A 23,786-nucleotide genomic window follows, 5' to 3' on the forward strand; every position below is an offset into this window, starting at 1 on the left:
GGAAGTTTTGAATAAAACATAATTTTCGACAGTTACTGGTTACATAAATGAACAAAATTCCGGAAATAGTAATTTTTTTAAAATAAAAAAATGGGGCTGGACAATTTCAAAGGGGCGGGCGGGGATGAAAATCTATCAATTAATTTTAATTGGCCTAATTGTAGTATCAGATACTAACTAAAACATATTTCAGGTCAGATGTCATGGTTCAACTTGAAGAACTACAAGATTTGGATTGGATCAGCAACCAGACCAGAGCAGTGATGGTAGAATTTACCTTGTATAATGCCCCAACTGGTCTGTTTACTTCTGTTGTTATCTTGTTGGAGATTCCCTCATCAGGAGGTGCCTACCCTGACCATAGGATACGGTCAACACATCTCTATAGATATGTTACAAAGCTCGATAATTTAGTATTGGCATTTGAGGTAAGGACATTATGTTTACATTCATGACCTTACTTTTTCTAATGAAACAAGAGTGCATGGTCTAATATCTTAAAAAAGAACACATTTTTTTGGGGATTTTAAATTATCTAATGTGTAGCTGTATGTGGCCTATTAAACATGTGTATACTTCTGTTTCAGTTAATGTTTATTATCCTGACAGTATACAAGATTGGTGTACAGCTATGTGATGTTGTCAGATTAGAGAGATACTTCCGTAATTTCTGGATTGTCATTGATGTAAGTACTACAGCAATTCACAAATTATCACCAGGTTTTTATTTTTACCAAAATGTGACAGAGTTGTAAATGCAATCATTTGAACTTTTTCGAAATATTTTATATGAATAACACAGATTTTCTTAAAATCTTAAAAAAATTAAAATCACATTTAAGTCTAAATTTATTAAATCACAATATTAAATGCACGCAATAATTTCTGAATTTACAATACATATATTTAATTCACTCATTCTTTTAAGAAAGCACAACAGGCAAATTTGAGCTGATTTTATTGAAAATATTAATAACTTTGTCATTTTAAAAGGAATTCAGACAATTGAATAACCATCTTTTAAAGGGATAACCAAGATTTATTTAAAAGATTTTAAAATCCCACACAACAAAATGAATATATTTGGAGAATAAATAATATATTTGGACATTTTCTACAGGCTTGTAATTAGACTTTACCAAAACCACTAAAATTCAAGCTTTCCTCAAGCAATGAAAATTGGTACCCATATAAATGAATCCGCAGTAAGTAGTTATAATAATTGTGTAATTTTATTTTGCAGACAATATCATCAGTGTTGTCACTGACATACATTATTTTCTATGTATACCGGTTTATCCTTGTATCAGAGACGGTAGAAAATCTACGGAGTACCTACTTCAGACAGTTTGTTGATGTTTCTGTCCTAGCATTATGGGATGAGGTTTGTTTTAGTTGTGCAGATTAACCATTTATAATTATCCTACAATTTGTTATGACGAATTCAAGTTTTCTCTGTATTACTTTACAAGATCATGGTTTTTTAGAAAATTTGGACAATATTGCTCTGAATTATTTTTTGGAGACTTGATTAATCAGAGTTTTTTTTAGCAATATAGATGTTAAATACTTCATGAGGTTGATGAGAGGTGAAGAATATGATTTTTCCCATTTTTTAATGGTTGTATTTTTTTTAATTAGAGTATCACAAAATAATGGGTTTTATTAAAACATGTCTTATAAAAATAAGGAGATGTGGTATAATTGCCAATTAATCAATTTTCTAAAGTTCAAATGAAGTGGATGTAGGCAATTATTGTTTGCTATTTTCAAAATACCAGAAATGTCTTTTATACTTTCTGTGAATACCTGTTATAATGACCCAACTAGCTCTTACTTAAAAAGTTATTTGAAATTGAAAAAAAGACTTTCTGAAAGTTAACCTTGTGCAAGACTGAATGTGTATGTTAGATTATAATAAGTGTGTTAATATTTTACAGATTATAAGAAGTCTAATTGGAATGATTTTATTTCTGGTGATGATTAAGTTCCTGAAGCTGTTGCATTATATTAAGATCTTTTCAATGTTTGGTACAATCTACAAGAGGCTTCAAAGAGAAATTGTTACCTTTATGGTAAGAAAATATTAAGATCTTTTCAATGTTTGGTACAATCTTCAAGAGGCTTCAAAGAGAAATTGTTACCTTTATGGTAAGAAAATATTAAGATCTTTTCAATGTTTGGTACAATCTACAAGAGGCTTCAAAGAGAAATTGTCACCTTTATGGTAAGAAAATAGTAAGATGTCAAAAGATGGTTTCCTGGTGTGCAAAATAACATGAAATATACAAATACTCTGCAGATTCTGAGTGAGTGAGTGAGTTTACAAAAAAACGCATTTTCTGTTGTTTATTTTTACAGCTTGTGATATATATTTACTATTGAGAGATAACTATATGGTGAGAGTGTCTTGATTTTTCAAGGTCACTACCATGTATTTTTATGAAAAATAAATATATATAAATTTATAATGTGACCACTCTCCACCAGAGACCAAATGACATAGAACTTAGGAGCCTTCAACAATGAGCAAAACTCATACCTGTAAAAAAAAATTACAAGATATGGTTTGATTGCTTATAAGACTAATACCTGTCAAAGACCAAATGACGAGAATGTTAAGGATTAAAAGCAAGGTACAACCTGGGCATGGATTTGCAATGAGCTGAATTCATACTAATAAAATTGAGAATGGAAATGAGGAATGTGTCAAAGAGACAACAACATGACCAAAGAGCAGACAAAAGCCGAAGGCAACAGTTGGTCTTCAATGCTAGTTTGCTATAACAAACCACACAGAAAGAGAAACAATTCATAAGGGAAAGCAAACCTCCTGATAACAGCTGATGACATTAAATTAAAAAAACATATATGTGTCACAAAAGACAACAACACTCCCCTGTAGATGTGATTGTGTGGTAGGGTAAAGTTGTGACACACATTCTTTTATTTCAAGACAACTGTGAATACCTAGCGGTATCCAGTTGTTTTTACCCTACCGCACAATCACAACTCCAGGTGTTGGTTCACTTGATAGAATTACAGTAAAAACATTATGACAGACAGAAATCAATGACCACTAGCCTTACTGACTTGGGACAGGCACATTAATAAGGTGGGAAGGTTAAACTTGTTCATGATTGTTCAAAACTACCCCTTACCTTGAACAGTGGAGAATCAGCTAAAAATCATGTATATCTGATGACATCATTCATTGTTTATTTCAATTTGTTCATTTTTATATGTATACTTTGATGGAGCAAATCATTATATCATTTTTTTTCTATACTTCATTTAATTATTTTTTTTCAGGCATTATTTTTGGGATCTATCATATTTTTCTCCAGAATAGGGACAGTGTTATTTGGTTCCTATATTTACAGTTTTAGTAATGTTATTGGCAGTATATTTACTGTATCTGCCTTACTAACAGGCATCTATGAAGATTATCCAATACCAGACACATCAGTTGTACATACCATCAGAATATTTGTCTTATTCTTCTCTGTGTTTGCTACTGGACTGCTTACTAGTTATGTAAGTAAAACATATATTAACCTCTTATACTGAGATTTATGTCATTGCACTTTACTGTGTTCTTTTAACAACTTTACACTGATTAAACCAAAAAGTAAATAAGATGAGATATTTTATAAGTATGAAATCCAAATAATAATACACAGATAAACAATTGACAAAACAAATATGTAACATTTACAAAAAGTATAAAAATTAGACAATATGCCTTCTTTTTCAATTAGCATAGTAGCATTAGCATTCAGTTGTCAATTTATAATAGCCACAAAAATAAAAGAGGATAACTTTGCAGGGAGCAATACAACCATTCTTGAGTTTAAGATTAATCCAGCATTTGTAGATGACATTTTTTTACTGTAATAGTCAAATGAAAATCAAATTAAACATACTATGGACGCCTCCGGGTGCGGGAATTTCTCGCTACATTGAAGACCTGTTGGTGACCTTCTGTTGTTGTTTTTTATTTGGTCGGGTTGTTGTCTCTTTGACACATTCCCCATTTCCATTCTCAATTTTATATCACTTTTTTGCAACAGATTTTAACTGTGTTGACCTACAGATTCAAAATACAGAAACATAAGCATTCAATATCTCTAATGATGGATCAAAAGGAAACAGTGTTGTTCTACTGGAAGACATTTTTATTATGGACTGGTTTCCAGTCTTTACCTGTTGATGAGGAGCCAGAAAATGTGTTGCCACCTGTAAGTGTTTGTATGCATGTTTATGTGCTACAAGTCAGGAAAGTTTTATTAATTTTGGGGAGGAATATAAAATAATTTCTGCAGAAAAAATATGATTCAAAAGATACTATCAGACCTAGTACAATTAAGACAGGAGTGAGTTTGTTTTGGTTATAAAATTTTGTCTCCATTTGAACAAAAGTCCTAAACTGTGAGACATAGGGATGTTTATTATGTGACACTTGTATTTATATTTAATCTTTTATATTTCAAAAAGTAGAATGAGTGGATGTATGAGTAATAGTACTATATTTGGTTTATGGGGTCCTTGCAAATCCTATACATGCCTGTCAGACAGGGTTCACACATGTTTTATTGTAGTTTTTTGTTTTGTTTATGGAGATTTGATTACAACAACAAATCACAATTCTTGAGTAGGGATTGACTTTTATACATCTTTTATCCATGTACATAATTCTGTACATATGTTGTCACTATTTTTGACTTTTATTGCTTGACTACTTTCTTTTCAGGAGTTTACTATGGCGGAAGTTGAATATCAAGTAGATGAATTATTTTTCCGCATTAACACATTGACTGGTTCTCATGGGTTACCAGAAAAACCCACCTCATACTTTACTGATTCTGATGGAACATATGGACTAGGGGATGATGGGATATCTAGTGGTGGGTCTGAGGTAAGACAGATTCTTAGCAATAAGGTAAATAACCAACCTCATACTTTACTGATTCTGATGGAACATATGGACTAGGGGATGATGGGATATCTAGTAACGGGTCTGAGATAAGTCAGATTCTTAGAAATAAGGTAAATAACCAACCTCATACTTTACTGATTCTGATGGAACATATGGACTAGGGGATGATGGGATATCTAGTGGTGGGTCTGAGGTAAGACATATTCTTAGAAATAAGGTAAATAACAAACCTCATACTTTACTGATTCTGATGGAACATATGGACTAGGGGATGATGGGATATCTAGTAATGGGTCTGAGGTAAGACACATACTTTGAAATAAGGTGAATAAGTTCCAATGAATTGCACATCTTTTAATTCAATTAATTTTCCCATTTTTTATTTCCAAAATGTAAATATTCACGCCTCCTGGTGTGGGATTACCTCCTTGTGTTGAAGACTCATTGGTGGCCTTCAGCTGTTTTCTGCGCTTTGTTCAGGTTGTTGTCTCTTTGTCATATTCTCCATTTCCATTCTGAATTTTATAACATACACTTTTACAAATTGTGATATGGATGGAGAGGTGTCTCATGGTACACATACCATATCTTCTTATGTCTACTTAAGCTTGATTGTTGCTGATTGTCAGTAGTTAGCTTAGATAGAAAAATAATTTCTAAATGTTTACTCTTTAGGTGAATTTAGATGATGATGAAAGACTTGAAAACCAACTACACAAGATAGAAGACAGTCTTTGTTCACATGAACCTAACCTGGCTCAGTTGATAAAACTAAGTCCATCGGATGGAATGACGAAAGAAAGAGAAAAACAGATAAGGTAAGATGTTATACATGGTACATGTCAATATGAGGTGAAGTGCTGTGACAATGATTCATGTTTGTTTTATGTCTTATCATCACAATTCTTACAGTTGTCTAAATACTCTCCTGTTGAATAATATAAAGAAACCATCTATAATACTAAAATTACGAGGTCCAATTTGTCAGCCGTCATCACGTAAAAACGACGAATCAAAGAATTCAACTTTATATATAACTAATATAGTACAAAGGTGTAGATTAAAAATTACACCACTCCAGGCCCTTTTGTTTTCCACGTAATTAATACTACCAATAATTAAGAAGTTCCGGGTCGAGTCCGATACCGATACCAATAGTATATTCATCTGTTACCTATTACCTTATCTGTACGTTCCGCATTTGACAGGCGCACCACAGGATATGCTATATACACGGGTCATAATCACAGAGTTGACACTACTTAACTGTCAAATTGTTACCTATTGTAGTATTTTATTCTGTAAGATTTTATAAGATAACAATACGAATACTAAAAATAAGGCGTATAAGTACAGTTTTCAATTTGTTAGCGGGCATAATATAGGACAATGCTGTTGATTAAAAAAATACTCGGCCATCCTAGGACCTTTTGTTTTCCAAATGATTAATATTACCAATAATTGATAAGTTCAAGTTAGACGGGTTCAAACAGAAAGATTTGAAAGCAGAAAAAAACTGTGATAACTATCTTATAATCGGCATGACTTTATCAGATGACAATACTAATACAAAAATAAGTCTTGCGCATAGTAATATACTTTAATTCAGTCACGGAACCGCGATATCACGGGTGTGTTCTAGTAATATATAAGAATTGGTATAGTAAAGCATGACATAATTCTGTATCTTACAATACAAAACTAAAATACCTTTCTTGAAAAGAGATTTTTATGCCCCACCTACGATAGTAGAGGGGCATTATGTTTTCTGGTCTGTGCGTCCGTTCATGTGTTCATCCGTTCGTGTGTTCGTCCATCTGTCCGTCTGTCCCGCTTCAGGTTAAAGTTTTTGGTCAAGGTAGTTTTTGATGAAGTTGAAGTCCAATCGACTTCAAACTTAGTACACATGTTCCCTTTGATATGATCTTTCTAATTTTAATGCCAAATAATTAGAGTTTTTACCCCAATTTCACGGTCCACTGAACATGAAAAATGATAGTGCAAGTGGGGCATTTGTGTACTGAGGACACATTCTTGTTTTTCTTATTTTAAGGTGAACATTGTTTGGCATTGACTTTTAAATTAGATCTTCAAGACTTATACAATCCTTACATAATATTGCAATTATTATCATTTGTGACCATCCAAGAATTTGACTTTTCAATTTTAGGACCAATTTAGAGATGGAAATTATCAGGCAGCTTCAAAAACAGAGACACAGTATGCCAGATAAAGTAACAGGGGACAGTTCAAAGTCATCAACAAACACATCCGGTACCAGTTCAGAAATGACAACACCATTTGGGGACAGGAAATCAGGGGAGACAATAAGGAAACCAGTACTAGGTAAAACTTATACTGTGGATTCATTTATTTTCGTGGATACCAATTTTCGTGGATTGAGGAAAACTTATATGTTCGTGGATATTTAATTTTGTGGTTTTGGAAAAATCTGCATACAAGCCTATAAAAAATTTGGTATTCGTTGAACATTTAATTTTGTGGTTCGTCTGTTCTCATGAAATCCACGAAAATTGGTATCCAACAAATAATAATGAATCCACAGAAGATAAAAAGCAATATATTATCTCTTGTGGGTTTCACAGTCAACTGCAGTTTGTATACTTATTATACTTCGAAATATATATTGATCTTGTTCATGTAGTGGTCCCCAATTAAGACAATGAGATTAAATTTATTTTTTGTAAAATCTACTATTGAGAACCCTCAGGCTTCCTCAACCAATAAAAACTGGCTGCCACAATATAGCCCTAAAGTGGTGCTTAAAAATAGTACTAAAACACACACACACAAAAATATATTTATATATATTTCATAAAAAATCTAAATTGCCTGTATGTTTTTCTGTAGGTGTTTCAGGACTGCAGCACCATACTTTTGTTCACCATGCTGACATCTCCCCTGTAAATGATGTCAAAGATCCTCCACCACATCAAACCAGGAGAGATACAACCAGTTCATCCTCTAATCCAGACTCTCCTGACGAACAATTAAAAAACGCCGATCGGGTCAGACTGTTAAAAGATAAAGGGGGTAAAAAATCCTCTACAAAGGTAGATGAAAATATCTCTCAGGATAAAAACACTTTATCAAAATTGAAAAAGCCTGAACCACCACACAAACCTACATTTCATCATCCAGGACTACGTGATGTGCAGTCCCAAGAGACTGCAAAGCCAAATATAAATACTGCAAAGTCAAGTGTGTTGAATAGTCCTGCTCTTAGACAATTACGATCAAGTCTGCAAGCAATAGAAAGAGACAGACATTCATTTAAAGGGGAGAGTGGAAGCAGTGTTACAACTGAATCTAGTTCAGGATCAGAACAAGATGCCATTCACGGTAAAGCTAGTAGTGCGCAGATCAAACGGAACTTGAGAAAGACAAAATCACGAGGCAAAGGTAAAGGGTCAGTCAATTTGACTTCTGTGTTATTAGATGACCTGGATACCAGCAATGATGAGCATGGGGCGGCAGGAACATCATTTAAAATATCAGAAACTGAGCCTATATTAGAACAAGAACACATAGAAGATTATTATGATTTATACCAATAGTTAAAGTACTTGTATTTGGCATGGCACACATTTGAGATTATAAAAATTGCATTCTGCAGTTGTAATAACATGGTTGAAAAAAAGAGGCAGGTATGATATTATAGTTTGGATTACTGTTTGATACCATGAATCTTAAACGAAGGAAAAACTTTGTAGGGACCAATAAAGGAAGACTTTAAACATGGACTTAGATTAAATAATTGTAGTATGCAGCATAAGACTGTGTTTCAAGGATAAGATTCTTGACTTTCAATAGGTTGACATCCTGCAATGTTTGCAGGTGAATGAGTACATTTTAGGAATAATTTGCGATTTGTTTGTTGTTCTATAAGTACATTGTTACATCAAATAAGACAATCATTTGTTTTTAGATACATGTTCTGTATTGCTGATGATTTAGTGCAATTTTAGATTGAGTAAATTATATTTATAATAAATCTATATCAAGTAAATTTAGATAAACCTTTATGACTTTTTATTTAAGCCTTCTGCAGTTACGTCACTGTATCATTTATTTGTAGGATCTGCAAAAAAACTCTTCATACAAATTAAAACCTTAAAATATGATTTTTTTTCATATGTACTGTTTCACTGAACCATGGATATTTGCTCAAGCATTGAAATTCAGCTTAGCACCTGAGGAACAAGGAAAGGTTGGAATTTCAGTTTGTTAACAGTACAAAAGGGATTTAATTGGTCAGTTGACTTAATTATATATGATATTTTAAAATCATGTGACCACATTTATTTTTCTCCCTTTTATGAAACGTTGCAAGATACATAAAAAATACTGGATGTCAGTCTTGTAAAAACTATCATGTCTACAACTCTTTCCTGGTATTTATGAAAGTTTATTAAAGCTTTATATCAGCAATAATCTGACCAGTCCTAAAATCAGTGCCGATAAAAAAAAGTGACCTTTGAAATATTAATTATATAGAAATTAATGGTTTAATTGCTTTCAATCCTAAATTTTCTATATTGAAGATTGTTATCACAATGTCTGCAACAAGTTAGATCCAAAATATAGCTGGTCAAGTATTGTTACAGGATTTATCTTCCTTATAAATGTAAATTCTATAGAAAAAATATCCATTGCAAGCTCTCTCAAGTGTACAATACTTGAAATTTTTTATCAGAGATTATGTCACCATTGTCTTGAACAAATTCGAAAATCGGTGCTGATCCACTTTTTTGTGTGAGTAGTACACTGTACCCCTTGGAAATATTACTAAGTTAAATAAATTAGATTGTAAGCACTCTACCTTACATGTTTGATTTTTATACAAAATTGACACCAAAGGTTTATATCAGCAATGTCTTGAGTAAGTTCAAAAATCATGGCTGATAATTTTATTTACAGGAATTAAAGTCTCTTAATTTTTTTAACATTATATTGTAAGCAATATGCCTCTTGGAAATAGAAATATATGGATAAAACTGAATGATGCTTTATCTTCAATGTTCCCTCCATTATGATCTGAACTGACAGACAGCAGCAAAAAAAATTGTTATCCATCTCATAACAACATTTCTTGTAAGATATTTATGAAAATTTGAAAGAAGTCACAATTTGTCAAAGTAAACCATTATAGGTCAAAATATGGCCTTCAACATGGAGCCTTGGTTCACACTAAACAACAAACAATGGGCCCTTAAATTGATTAGTGGAAAACTATTCAATAGGGAAAAACAACGGTGTAATCTATGTAAAAAAACAAGAAACACTTACAAACCACATAAACAAATGACAACTTCTGAACATCAGATTCCTGACTGAGGACAGGTGCAAACAAATGCAGCGGGTTAAAACGTTTTAATCTATAATACTAAAATTACTAGGTCCAATTTGTCAGCCGTCATCACGTAAAAACGACGAATCAAAGAATTCAACTTTATATTTAACTAATATAGTACAAAGGTGTAGATTAAAAATTACACCACTCCAGGCCCTTTTTTTTTCCATGTAATTTATATTGCCAATAATTAAGAAGTTCCGGGTCGAGTCCGATACCGATACCAATAGTATATTCACCCGTTTCCTATTACCTTATCTGTACGTTCCACATCTGACAGGAGCACCACCAAACGGTATATTCAGGATTAATATGCTATATACACGGGTCATAATCACTACTAAATTGTCAAATTGTTACCTTTAGTAGTATTTTTATCAGTAAGACTTTCTAAGATAACAAATCTGGACTAAAAATAAGGCGTATAGGTACAGTTTTCAATTTGTTAGTGGGCATGCATGACATAAAAAAGCGAGTCAAAGAATTCAACTTTATTTTATAACTGATATATGACAATGCTGTTGATTAAAAAATACTCCATTCCAGGACCTTTTGTTTTCCAAATAGTTAATATTACCAATAATTGATAAGTTCCAGTTCGACGGGATCAAACAGAAAGATTTGAAAGCAGAGAAAACTGAGTATATCTTATAATCGGCATGACTTTATCCGATGACAATACTAATACTAAAATAAAGCTTGCGCATAGTTATATATTTGAATTCATTCACGGACCCGCAATATCACGGATGTGTTCTAGTAGGTACTAAACTTCACCCTTATCATCAATATCAAAGAAAGAAACACTATAAAATATCAACAGAAATGGCTTTACTCCATCAAAAGACATATTAACATAAGTGAACATACACTAAAGGAAAAAATTTGATCCATAAGACAATGTAAATACACAATCAATAAATAAAGGTGTTTAAATGTTAAAAACAAATTTCAGAAAAACAATCATAACCTTGAACAAAATGACACCAACTAGAATAATGTACAGAGGTAAGTAAAAATAATCTTGTTGTAAAGTAATACTGTATACTTTACAACAAGATTATTTTTACCCTACATACTTTTGGTATTTCAATTTAGTCCATTCTTGTTCATTATCTTCCACATGAATATATTTGGCTTTAAAAACAATGTTACATTCAAGTGTACTGAAAAAAAAAATCTTTTCTCCATTTATACTGAATAAATGGAGAACAGAAATATTTATTTGCAATAAACAGAGAAATAAATTCACATAGAAATAATTTAGTCAGCTATGGAATCTACAGAAAATGACGGATAAAATTGAGAATGGAAATGGGCAATGTGTCAAAGAGACAACAACCCGACCAAATAAAAAACAACAGCAGAAGGTCACCAAAAGGTCTTCAATGTAGCGAGAAATTCCCGCACCTATAGGCGTCCTTCAGCTGGCCCCTAAACAAATATATACTAGTCCATTGATAATGAACACCATACTAATTTCTAAATTGTACACAAGAAACTAAAATTAAAATAATACAAACCATGCATGATCAAGACCTTTACTTATAAGGTCATAAATACAGTTTTTGAATAATTATTAATACAGTACAAAATTTTGATTCCTTGTTTTTTTGACAAAGCTGGCTTAGTCTGTCATGTATGTTCTTTATTTGTACTTTTATATTCCTTTGTGATTACAAGAGTGTACATGATGAAATGTCTCGCCTGCTTTACAGTCTTGATTTCATGTTGCTAGTCCAAAAGTTTTACTACAATTATCACAGAACACACATCAAAGAAAATAGGGTCAAGGTCAGAGAGACCAAACCAGAAAAATAAGCTCACCTTACAATCATTCCATACACCAAATATAGTTGAACTGTTGCTTATCGTTTACAAGACAATACCAAACCAAGAAAACTTTATATTGACCAATGAACCATGAAAACGAGATCAAGGTCAAAATAGTCCTGCCAGACAGATATGTTCATCTTAATGCATGCATTCAATGCATTACATATAGTCGACATATTGTATATAGTATCTTAGAAAACAAACTTATAAACCATGAAAATTTAAAATAACATTGACCAATGAACCATAAAAATGAGGTCATGTTCAGATGATAACTGCCAGACGGACAACTACATTGGTACACCTTGCATACAGTCCATATACCAAATAAAGTCCACTTTTTATGCCCCACCTACGATAGTAGAGGGGCATTATGTTTTCTGGTCTGTGGCTCCGTTCGTTCGTCCGTTTGTGCGTCCGTTCGTCCCATTTCAGGTTAAAGTTTTTGGTCAAGGTAGTTTTTGATGAAGCTAAAGTCCAATCAACTTGAAACTTAATACACTTGTTGCTTATGATATGATCTTTCTAATTTTATAACCAAATTAGACTTTTGACCCCAATTTCACGGTCCACTGAACATAAAAAATGAAAGTGGGAATTTCAGGTTAAAGTTTTTGGTCAAGGTAGTTTTTGATGAAGCTGAAGTATGTTCTTTATTTGTACTTTTATATTCCTTTGTGATTACAAGAGTGTACATGATGAAATGTCTCGCCTGCTTTACAGTCTTGATTTCATGTTGCTAGTCCAAAAGTTTTACTACAATTATCACAGAACACACATCAAAGAAAATAGGGTCAAGGTCAGAGAGACCAAACCAGAAAAATAAGCTCACCTTACAATCATTCCATACACCAAATATAGTTGAACTGTTGCTTATCGTTTACAAGACAATACCAAACCAAGAAAACTTTATATTGACCAATGAACCATGAAAACGAGATCAAGGTCAAAATAGTCCTGCCAGACAGATATGTTCATCTTAATGCATGCATTCAATGCATTACATATAGTCGACATATTGTATATAGTATCTTAGAAAACAAACTTATAAACCATGAAAATTTAAAATAACATTGACCAATGAACCATAAAAATGAGGTCATGTTCAGATGATAACTGCCAGACGGACAACTACATTGGTACACCTTGCATACAGTCCATATACCAAATAAAGTCCACTTTTTATGCCCCACCTACGATAGTAGAGGGGCATTATGTTTTCTGGTCTGTGGCTCCGTTCGTTCGTCCGTTTGTGCGTCCGTTCGTCCCATTTCAGGTTAAAGTTTTTGGTCAAGGTAGTTTTTGATGAAGCTAAAGTCCAATCAACTTGAAACTTAATACACTTGTTGCTTATGATATGATCTTTCTAATTTTATATCCAAATTAGACTTTTGACCCCAATTTCACGGTCCACTGAACATAAAAAATGAAAGTGGGAATTTCAGGTTAAAGTTTTTGGTCAAGGTAGTTTTTGATGAAGCTGAAGTCCAATCAACTTGAAACTTAATACACTTGTTGCTTATGATATGATCTTTTTAATTTTATAGCCAAATTAGACTTTTGACCCCAATTTCACGGTCCACTGAACATAAAAAATGAAAGTGGGAATTTCAGGTAAAAGTTTTTGGTCAAGGTAGTTTTTGATGAAGCTGAAGTCCAATTAACTTGAAACTTAATACACTTGTTGCTTATGATATGATCTTTTTAATTTTATAGCCAAATTAGACTTTTGATTCCAATTTCACGGTCCACTGAACATAGAAAATGAAAGTAGAAATTTCAGGTTAAAGTTTTTGGTCAAGGTAGTTTTTGATAAAATTGATATCAATCAACTTGAAACTTAGTACACATGTTCCCTATAATATAATCTTTCTTATTTTAATGCCAAATTTGATTATTACCCAATTTCACGATCCATGGAACATGGAAAAGGATAGTGCAAGTGGGGCATCCGTGTACTTTGGACACATTCTTGTTGCTTATGATTTAAGAAAAATATAGTAGACCAAATCACAAAACTTGGATTTGAGCAATGAACGGTTAAAACAGGTCACTGTCAAGAAAACATTCCACAGTGACATGAACAGCATAAAATATTTTCACACAGTATTAGAAAAACAGACAAAAACACAAAAACTTTAAACCTCTGATACATGCATGATAATGAGGTCAAGCTCAGATGGACATGAACATCTAAAATCATTCCATAGACCTATTGCTTATAGTATCAGAAATATGGACTTATAACATCAGAACTTAACACCTTGTTCATTGGTCCATGAAATTATGTCGAGGTCAAGTGAAAACTGTCTGACAGACATGAGGACCTTGCAAGGATCACCTACCAAATAAAGTTAGCCTTTTACTCCGGTCCTACTAAAAAGCGCCCGAGAGCGCCCGGGAAAAGAAAAGGCGCCCGGGGACAAGAAAAAGCGCCCGGGGAAGAAAAATTAGCGCCCGGGAGAATAAAATAATAATATTTTATAACATTAATTTTTTTCCTTAAAACAAATTATTGATTGTTTTGTCCTTAATATAAATGGGGATGTGTACCATGCTACATCGAAATTGTTGTTTATATCTTTTTAAAAAACTTTGACTGTTTTAATGTCTTTGCTTATCAGGAATTTAATGCTTAGTTTTGAATCATGAAAACCAAACTCCTGCTTTTTATCCCCTTGTTTTAACTACGTTACATGTATAGTACTGCTTTATTTGCGGATTTGTTATGTGTAGATCTAACTCTTTAAATTTTGATTAAATAAATATTTATCTGTGAAATTTAAGTTGTTTTTTACATTTTTCATTTTAATATTGTTTTTGAAAAACATGTCTTTTGAAGTTTTACATTTTATAAATCTTCCGCATAAACTGTGATCTATTATTATCTGTCTTTCGAAATAGTATTCATATATTATTGTTAAAATTGAAACATTCATACTTGTTTTTGTGCTTTATTATAAATGTCTATTATCTGAATTTGCAAATTACTTGTCTAAAATTTTAAAAAAAAATCAATGTAAATAACTTATTTCATCGACACAAAGTTGTCTCATGTCAATAAGATATATATATATTTCCCCGGGCGTATTTTCGTCCCCCCGGGCGCTATTTGTTCTTCCCCGGGCGCTTTTTCTTCACCCGGGCGCTCCCGGGCGCATTTTAGTAGGACCCTTTTACTCATAATAAGAGAAATTAAGATTACAAAAAAATCTACTTTCCAAGTAGTCACTGAACCATGAAGGACAATAGACGGACTCTTAAGGAATATACAATGCCGTATATACAAAGTTTGAACCATGCAGGTCTTCTGCCTTCTGAAATATTAATCTTTCACGTAGTGAGTTAAGTGACAGAAGTCGCACGCTCGACAAAAACAGGTACACAGTGAGTGAAGTGAATTTTCTTTTATCAAAAGATAAAGGAAAATAGTACTTAATAAATGTAATGCACCCAAAGCGCTTTTCTGGAATTACCTTCATCAGCAATGCTCAAAGCCAAAAAGTTGTAGGCCAAAGACGTATGTCTGAAACATGCCGCCCGAAGACTTGTATTACCAAAAGGACATATAATGCTGACTGCGTGGTATGGGCTTTGCTCATTGTCAAAGGCCGTACGGTGACCTATAGTTGTTTATGTCTGTGTGATTTTTGTCTTTTGTGGATAGTTGTCTCATTTGGCAATCATACGGCACATCTTTTTTATATATAATACTCGGTCCTACTAAAAAAGCGTCCGAGAGCGCTCGCAGAAGAGAAATGATATTGTATTTGATCAAAATTTATTATGATTTTTTTTTATAAAACAAACTGACTGTTTAAACCGCGGCTGCTTATCGGTGATTCAATGTTATTTGTTTTATACCAAACCCTTGCTTTTAACATGCAGTATAATTGTTTGATACCAAACACCTGTTTAACATGCAGTATAATTGTTTTATATGCTGCTGCTGATATACATGTGCGTTTCACTTTTATCGTTCTTAAAAAATGTAAAACTCTTTAATTTTATAAAATTAATATTTATCTGTGAATTTTAAGTTGTTTTGGGAATTTTTCATTTTGATATCATTTTTGAAAAACATGACTGTCTTTTGATGTCTAATATTTTATAAATCTTCAGCATAAGCTGTGATCCATTATTATTTGTTTTTTCGAAATAGTATTCATATATTATTGCTTAAATTGAAACATTTATACTTGTTTTTGTGCTTTATTACAAATGTACGGAAGCCGATAAGGGCCATTCAAAACAAATATTTTATGTCGTTTTTTTAACGACATCACTATGTCGTTTAACGACATCGCTATTTCTTAAATAATATGTATTATGATTGGCAAGAGACTAAATGACACAGAAATTAACAACCATAGGTTATCATAATGCCCCCAATAATTAGAAAAGCCCCCGCATAGTCAGCTATAAAAGAGGGAGGAAAGATACCAGAGGTAGAGTCCCCGAAATGTTGTGTGGCAGACATCGTTATTATTTAATTATTAGCTCCCTTGGTAAAACTCCAAATTTCATATTTAATGTATTTATTACAGCATTCATGACGCGATTGGAAGCAGTACCTCTGGCCAAGGGAAGCCAGTCGAAATGGTACGGAATTGCTGATAAAATGTCGTCTATTTTGGGGAAGAAAGTTAACAACATTCAGACCACACAACCTATACAGTCTATACACAGCCTGACAACTTATTGTATTATTCTTTCCACGATGCAAGAGGACAAAAACATGTTGGCAGAATAATTTTAACAAACATTTTCACAACAAAAACATTTTATTTTTTTTAATTTCTTTTTATAGTTTATTTATATACTTACAAGCCGCAACCCAGATTGTTTATTCCAGTTCGAATGGCTCTGTGGAACTGTTGCAGTTATAGCCGCAAATGGCAAATACGTTGGCATACAACCAAATGGTCAAATGACTGCTAAAAGTGATTGCATTGGTGCAAAAGAAATATTTAGAATCAAACTCATCAATCGACAAATGTTGGTTTTAAAAGGTGACTATGGATATGTAGGAAAGAAGTCGTCGTCTTCGAAGGAACCAGTCTACTCGTGTAACAAATCAATGTACGAAGTATTGGAGCTGGAACATGGTGACAAAGGAGTTTATTACATCAAAGGCGATAATGGCAAATACTGGAATCTAAAAAACACAACAATCTCTCCTACTGGCACTGACCCGGAACCATTTATACTGGAATTTATGGGTCATTGTCTTTTGGCTATCCTTGCGCCAAACACAAAATATATAAATGGTGAGAAAAGTGGTGGGTTTGAAGCTACCACTCAGGTTATACAGAAATCGTGCTTGTGGCGATTCTAGGCAATACAAAATTTTCGTTTTCCATTCTATTATCAGTTTGTATTAAAAGAATCAGAAGCGTATTGTAATGTTTCTTGCATAAATTGTTGTTTTTTTTAAACTGTGTTGTTGTTTTTTTTTTTTTTTGTTTATCTTTTATCAATTAGTAAATAGATGATAGGCTAAGATTTACATCAACAGTTTAAAGTTTTGGTTTCAATGAATACTCATGGAGCAGATACATGTTAGCTTTATTGGAATATAAAAGTATCCAGCTGGTTTTTTTTTAGATACAGAATCATCATGATCTTTTACTTACAAATAGTACAACCGCATGGTATGTCCCTGTCAATTCAAAATTCAAATGAAAATTAATAGTTTGCAGATTGAAAATCTGTAAAATTACAGAATCATTTTCTAAACAATAACAAACAGAACTTAATTCTCTAAATTTAAATCGATGGTGATCTTTTATCTAGCAGAATAAAACTTTAACATTTATGAATTTATAAGTGCTTTTAAAAAAAAAATAATGAACACAATACCAATTTTTCATTTTGTTTGCGAACTTTCCCTTTAATATAATTATACTTACACAGTATATTGTCACCTTTGAAATATTTAAATATATAACTCATTCAAGTGAATGTTAATAATTTCTCTTTATCTAAAATATTTATATCAACAGTATTTAGTTATTGATAAGGAAGTGTTACTTAGCAAAACTAATCACAGAAAACAATAACCTATGAAGACCAATCTGTGTCGCCGTGGAATGACTAAATATATGTATCTTAATGTTGTCACATAGATAAAGAATTGCAATTATAAATTTCTGATATAGTGAAAGAATGATATGGCATTTTGTTTTCCCGTTCTAAATCCGATCAAAAGCAGCGAACATTTCATACAAGTGATGGTTTACAGACTTCTCTCAGCCACTATATATAATATTGTTTTTAGCTCACAATGGACAAAGTGAGCTTTTCTAATCACTCGGAGTTCGTCGTCTGTCGTCCCCGTCGTCGTCTGTTAACTTTTACAAAAATATTTTCCTCTGAAACTACTTGGCCAAATTTAACCAATCTGGGCCACAATCATCATTATGGTAACTAGTTTTAAAAATGTGTCCGATGACCCGGCTAACCAACCAAGATGGCGGTCATGGCTAAGTAGGATGCTGAAGGTTGACTTTCCCGTATCCACCCAAAATTTCTCCCTGTTCCGTGTAGTAATAAAAGTTTTAAGCCCCTTATCAACTTACAAACCTTAAAATCTGACTCAACATACGTATTTACTTCTACATCGACATGAAAAACATTGCAAATGTAGATTGTGTAGACCATGTAGACTCGCTAAAGAGCGTTACTACCATCGCACTTCGGCGTAGCTATCAACAATATAGCATCACAAATCCATCATCGCACCTCAGCGTGATCAATAACGCACTTCATCGTCAAACCATCGTTTCTCAGCGTGACCATCGCCGTTCGGAGTACCATCGCGGTTGAGTGCAACAATTTTTACTGTCCCGGTTTTTTTTATCTAAAAAAAAATGCCTTTAAGTTAATCATTCGCACGGGTATATTATCCAAAGAAAAAAAAACCCACAAATTTGAATGACTACTTTGCACTTAACATTTTCATTGAGTCTCGCAACGATCTGTTTAAAATGACTCAAATGTTTATTTCGAGAAAAAAATCTTGAATCTTTCATTACGTCATGTCTATGGCTAAGACTTACAAATTGAATCCTGTGCAAGCCACAGTTCTTAAAAATATAATTCGATTTGCTAAAACATATGTATAATCTTAGTTATAAGTGTATATAATTTCAATATTAACACCTATGATCATATAATGTGATATTGTATACTGCTAGCAGATAAAACAATCATATTAAATCCGTAAAGTGTCTTTAATTTAACGCTTTAGATTAGTGTAAATAAAACTTCTTATCAGTTACTACTCCATTGACACGCGCAATCGATACGTAGTGACATTTACAGTTAGCTGCGCGTGCCACTCACGTTCCGGAATACCAGACGACAATGTTATTGCCAGGAGACAAAAGCTGTCCGTTATCAACCTATCCGATACAGTAGTCTAAATAAGGAAGATACAGTAACAATTATTAGAAGCAATAAAGGTATAAAAGAAAAGGGCTATGTCGTTACTTGTGTAGTCTAATTTAAAACTATTGTTTCAAAAAACCCTTCCCAACAAAAGAAAAAAGGCAAAAACAACAATAAAACAACTATCAAAACATTAAAAAAAATTAGCAGATACTACTTAAGCTACAACTTGTTTTAAAAAGACAATACAAAAGAGACGATCTTCCTTTACCTTTTGTATTTTTTTTATATTTTTGGACACTAATTTAGCTTTTGCTCCTTCATTGATTTGTAGTTTCCAACTCGTTCTCCGACTATGCTTACGGCTGAAGCAACCCGTACATGCATGTTTCTTAATTATGTTGGTACTTATTTTCATGCTATTCTCCGACTGCCTTTACGTCAAATCCGTTGTAGGTTGACAAATTAGTCTTGGTTTACAATATATTGGGCTTTGAATTAGCTTGAGCAACTACGAAACCTTTTAAGTTTGTAAATAGTTATCTTTAAAGTGCTTAGTACCAATTTGCTGTGTCAAATCCTTTCCAACTGTTTTATACTACTGATTACTTCTGTAAATAAGAATAAGACGTCTGCGCGCTTAGAAAATGCTGAGTGTCGTATAAATCTGTGTGTGCCTGTTCGAAGCCAGAAGCCTATATAAACATTTCAGTGGTTGCCTTGTTCTGTTTTCGTTATTCGTTTTTATTGTAATATTTATGTGCCCGATGATGGTTTTCTTTTGGATTGTTTAATTCTCATACCGGGGCCGTTTAAAGCTTTTTATTGTTTTACTCATTGTTGAAGGCCACCAGCAATTGTTCACATATTTTTTCTTTGGTGTTTATGGATAGTTCTCTCATTAGAAATTGTTCAACATCTCCGCATACTTTTGTTTTCATGCCTTTCTATTTTTTGTCTTGTGCATACAACTATAATACTTAGATTATTATATATGAATTTGCATATTTTAAGTATCATACATGCAACGATTATATTGTATGGATAAAGTACATCAAAACCATACTGGACAATGCTGGATTCTCAAAATACCAACCTAACAACATGGTTACCGAAAAAGCACAATCTTCGATTGATTGACCAGTTAAAACAAGTTTTGAACTCCGCTGTCGTGATCACTATTAAATGCATCACATATATAGGCTTTTCAAGGAAAATTTGGAATTTATGAAATATCTTAAAACTAGCAATGAAAATGGGGAATGTGTCAAAGAGACAACAACCCGACCATAGAGCAGACAACAGCAGAAGATCACCAATATGTCTTCAATGCAGCGAGAAATTCCCGCACCCGGAGCCGAAATATATTCACTTTGCAAATTCTGAACTTCAAATAATTCACTCCCATTAAAAAGGGGGATGGTGTTATATTGACAGAATTGAAAGAAAGTGTTCTATATGACAGAATGGAGATATTGGAGACGCATATCACTTTATTTTTGTTTGCTCAGCTTTAAAAGAAACCTCACACTATCAACAGTTAAATTACTTCTTCTTTTTAACCATTATTTCAACATATCTAAACTCTAAAACTTTTCCTTTAAATATGTTTATTTACATTATTTGTGTGTGTGTGTGAGTGTATATATTCTTATGTTTATATTTAATTTTATCTATTTTTGATTTTCTTTTTTTAATATTTTTTTTTAATGTAATAATATTTAATATTTTGTATGCATGTTTTTAACTTCTCTGTGGCCGTGCTTTTTACTTGCATGGTTTTAAGAAAAACAAACTGTCTATTGCATTTTGCGCAAAATATGAATTTGATATAGGAGATAATCCTGCAATTTTAAAATTTGCTTCTAAATGATAAACATCGACGTCAGTATGCTGGGAATTGCATTAATTATAGTCTCCCACGTTGGCGAAACATATAGTAGTGATAAAAACCTAAATTAATTTAATACAACTATTGGCATAAAAGCCCTCAAAATCATCGCTTTGAAAATATTTTATCTTTTTTGTTCGATCCAGATCGTAAAATGACCATAATAAATTAGATAACTAGGTGCAATACACGGAATCAAACTTTTAAAACACTCTAATTACATTTGTATCCAAGAAGTTATAATCCTGTTACCCAGGATACAACACTGCGTGCCAACTTAAAGATAAGTTGCGGAAAACACTTACTGCACAAGACGACTGTGATCAATTGTCAAATGTCCACTTCGCTACAGAATTTATCAATAAAGGTGAAGTGATATAAAAACTCATTAAACGGCAGTAAAAACTGCAGATTATTTTCGGAGTTATATGTTCTTTTTTCTTTATTTTTAGTCTTAAACTTAAATACTCGATCTTATTTTCCGTGAAATTTACTTTTTCTATAAGAGGTGTAGTGGTGTATTGAATTTTTGCTTTGTATGAAACAATTTGATTAGTCAGTTCCCAAATGATCAACCAATCAGCGCGGAGGAATAACGGTAGAAGTTTTAAGACAGATGGCGTAGGTCGTACTGCGGTCGGGTATTGCTATTCGTGAAGTGGTATGTATATTTGCATAATAATTAGTGTCGTTAGCGGAGAGATAATTATAAACTGCAAAAGTTGACATATGGGATAAAAGTAGCAGCTGAAGCAACTAAAGGAACGCACCTTTTCGTAGGAGAGTATGAGTGGTATTTCCCCTAGAAATTGGATTTAATATGCAGCACTGTTCCTGATAAGGAAAGAACGAAGTCAAAAGAAGAAATAAAAAAATGTAAGTATTAGTTTAATATCCTTATAAATGAGCATCACATTAACTTACTCATCATTTACAGTTGTTATTTTTTTTATTATAACTGATATTTCTAAATAAAACTTTTCGTCTAAAAATACAAATAAGGAAAAAAAAAATATTTTTTATATAATACAAGTATGGACACAGACGCAAATTGTCAGTGGGGTTAAAGGTCGTTACAAATGTATTGAAAGCTAGACTGGAAATGTGTATTAACAAATTGAGTTGATGTGTACATGTCTTCATTCAAATGCATTGACTGGTAAAAAAGGGGGCTTCAACTTCCACCCCTCTCTATGAATTAGTTGTTTGAGTGCACGTGTTTGAATATGGAGTTTGTTAATAAATAGCTGCACTCTAAGCGCATGATATGTCTTGATTCCTTTAAAGCTTGTTTAAAGGTTGAACTATTTTGTTTTGTACAATTATTAGTCTATTTGTTTTCTCATTTCATTTGTTTTATATTTGTCATTTTAAGGTCTTTTATAGCTGACTGTGCTGTATGAGCTTTTGTCATTGTTGAAGGCTATTTGGGGACCTGTAGTTGTTAATCTTGTTTTAAATTTTGGAATGTAGCTGAAGTCAACAGGCATAGACAATTCACCCAAGTTTTATAAAATGATGTGGAAGTGTTTATGTGAATAATTGAGATGGGAAATGAGGAAAGTGTCAAAGTGACAACAATCCAACTATAGAGTAGACAACAGCTGAAGGCCTCCAATGGGTTTTCAATGTAGCCAGAAACTCCTGCACTTATAGGTGTCCAAAAACTATAAAATCCCTTATTTTTTTTTAGCATATATAAAAATTCATAACACAGAAATGTATAATCTGAAATTTATTACAATCAAAAGGGACCTTAGGTCAATAGTGTAAACAATTCCCCAAAGTTTAATTAAAGGTGATGGATGCATTTTTGTGTTATAGTTCAAAATTGGAAAATTCTCTCTTTTTTAAGGATTAAATCTCTCTTCATAACATGGAAATGAAAATTCTAAAATTTATAAAATCGATGTGGAGCTAATGTCAATAGATATAAACCTTTCAACAAAGTTCCTTGAAAGTAGGGGGAAGTAATTTCTAGTTATTGTCTGAAGTGTGGATGATGGACTGATAGACAACAGTATACTATAATATGTTGTGTGTGAGGCATTGGTATAATAAAATGGTTTTGAATGAATAATGATTAGAAACTGTTTAATGCAGTTATTGAGGGAACGACAGTGAAGAAATTGCTGAGATCAATGCGTTTGAATCCTAAGAATTCAATTTTTGTTGAAATGAAACAAAGTTCAATTTTTGGCCCTTTGGATCTTAATGTAGACCAATTTGAAAACGGGACAATCCTGTGCAATTGAATATTTCTGGCTATTGGCAATACTGTGCAATTGAAAATTTCTTGCTATTGCGCAATATTGTGCAATTAGATATTTCTTGCTATTGTGCAATACTGTGCA

At 32.6% G+C, this 23,786-nt stretch overlaps 2 protein-coding genes across 2 annotated transcripts in view; both read left to right on the forward strand.

Annotated features, from left to right (window-relative positions):
- LOC134707773 (polycystin-1-like protein 1) overlaps positions 1-17,587 on the forward strand; it is a 195,324-nt gene extending 177,737 nt beyond the window's left edge. Inside the window, exons 55-65 of the mRNA XM_063567812.1 lie at positions 194-428; positions 588-686; positions 1,244-1,384; positions 1,941-2,075; positions 3,313-3,537; positions 4,074-4,241; positions 4,754-4,918; positions 5,615-5,757; positions 7,110-7,285; positions 7,811-9,213; positions 16,697-17,587. Coding sequence (XP_063423882.1) covers positions 194-428; positions 588-686; positions 1,244-1,384; positions 1,941-2,075; positions 3,313-3,537; positions 4,074-4,241; positions 4,754-4,918; positions 5,615-5,757; positions 7,110-7,285; positions 7,811-8,517 — 2,194 coding nt within the window. The 3' untranslated portion in view covers positions 8,518-9,213; positions 16,697-17,587. The remainder of the gene's footprint in view (positions 1-193; positions 429-587; positions 687-1,243; positions 1,385-1,940; positions 2,076-3,312; positions 3,538-4,073; positions 4,242-4,753; positions 4,919-5,614; positions 5,758-7,109; positions 7,286-7,810; positions 9,214-16,696) is intronic.
- A 4,435-nt stretch (positions 17,588-22,022) lies between these two features.
- LOC134707774 (uncharacterized) overlaps positions 22,023-23,786 on the forward strand; it is a 29,309-nt gene continuing 27,545 nt past the window's right edge. Inside the window, exon 1 of the mRNA XM_063567813.1 lies at positions 22,023-22,308. The gene's annotated coding sequence lies outside the window, so the exon portion shown is untranslated. The remainder of the gene's footprint in view (positions 22,309-23,786) is intronic.

This window comes from Mytilus trossulus, chromosome 2 (assembly GCF_036588685.1).
Source record: "Mytilus trossulus isolate FHL-02 chromosome 2, PNRI_Mtr1.1.1.hap1, whole genome shotgun sequence".
Taxonomy (NCBI): Eukaryota; Metazoa; Mollusca; class Bivalvia; order Mytilida; family Mytilidae; genus Mytilus; species Mytilus trossulus.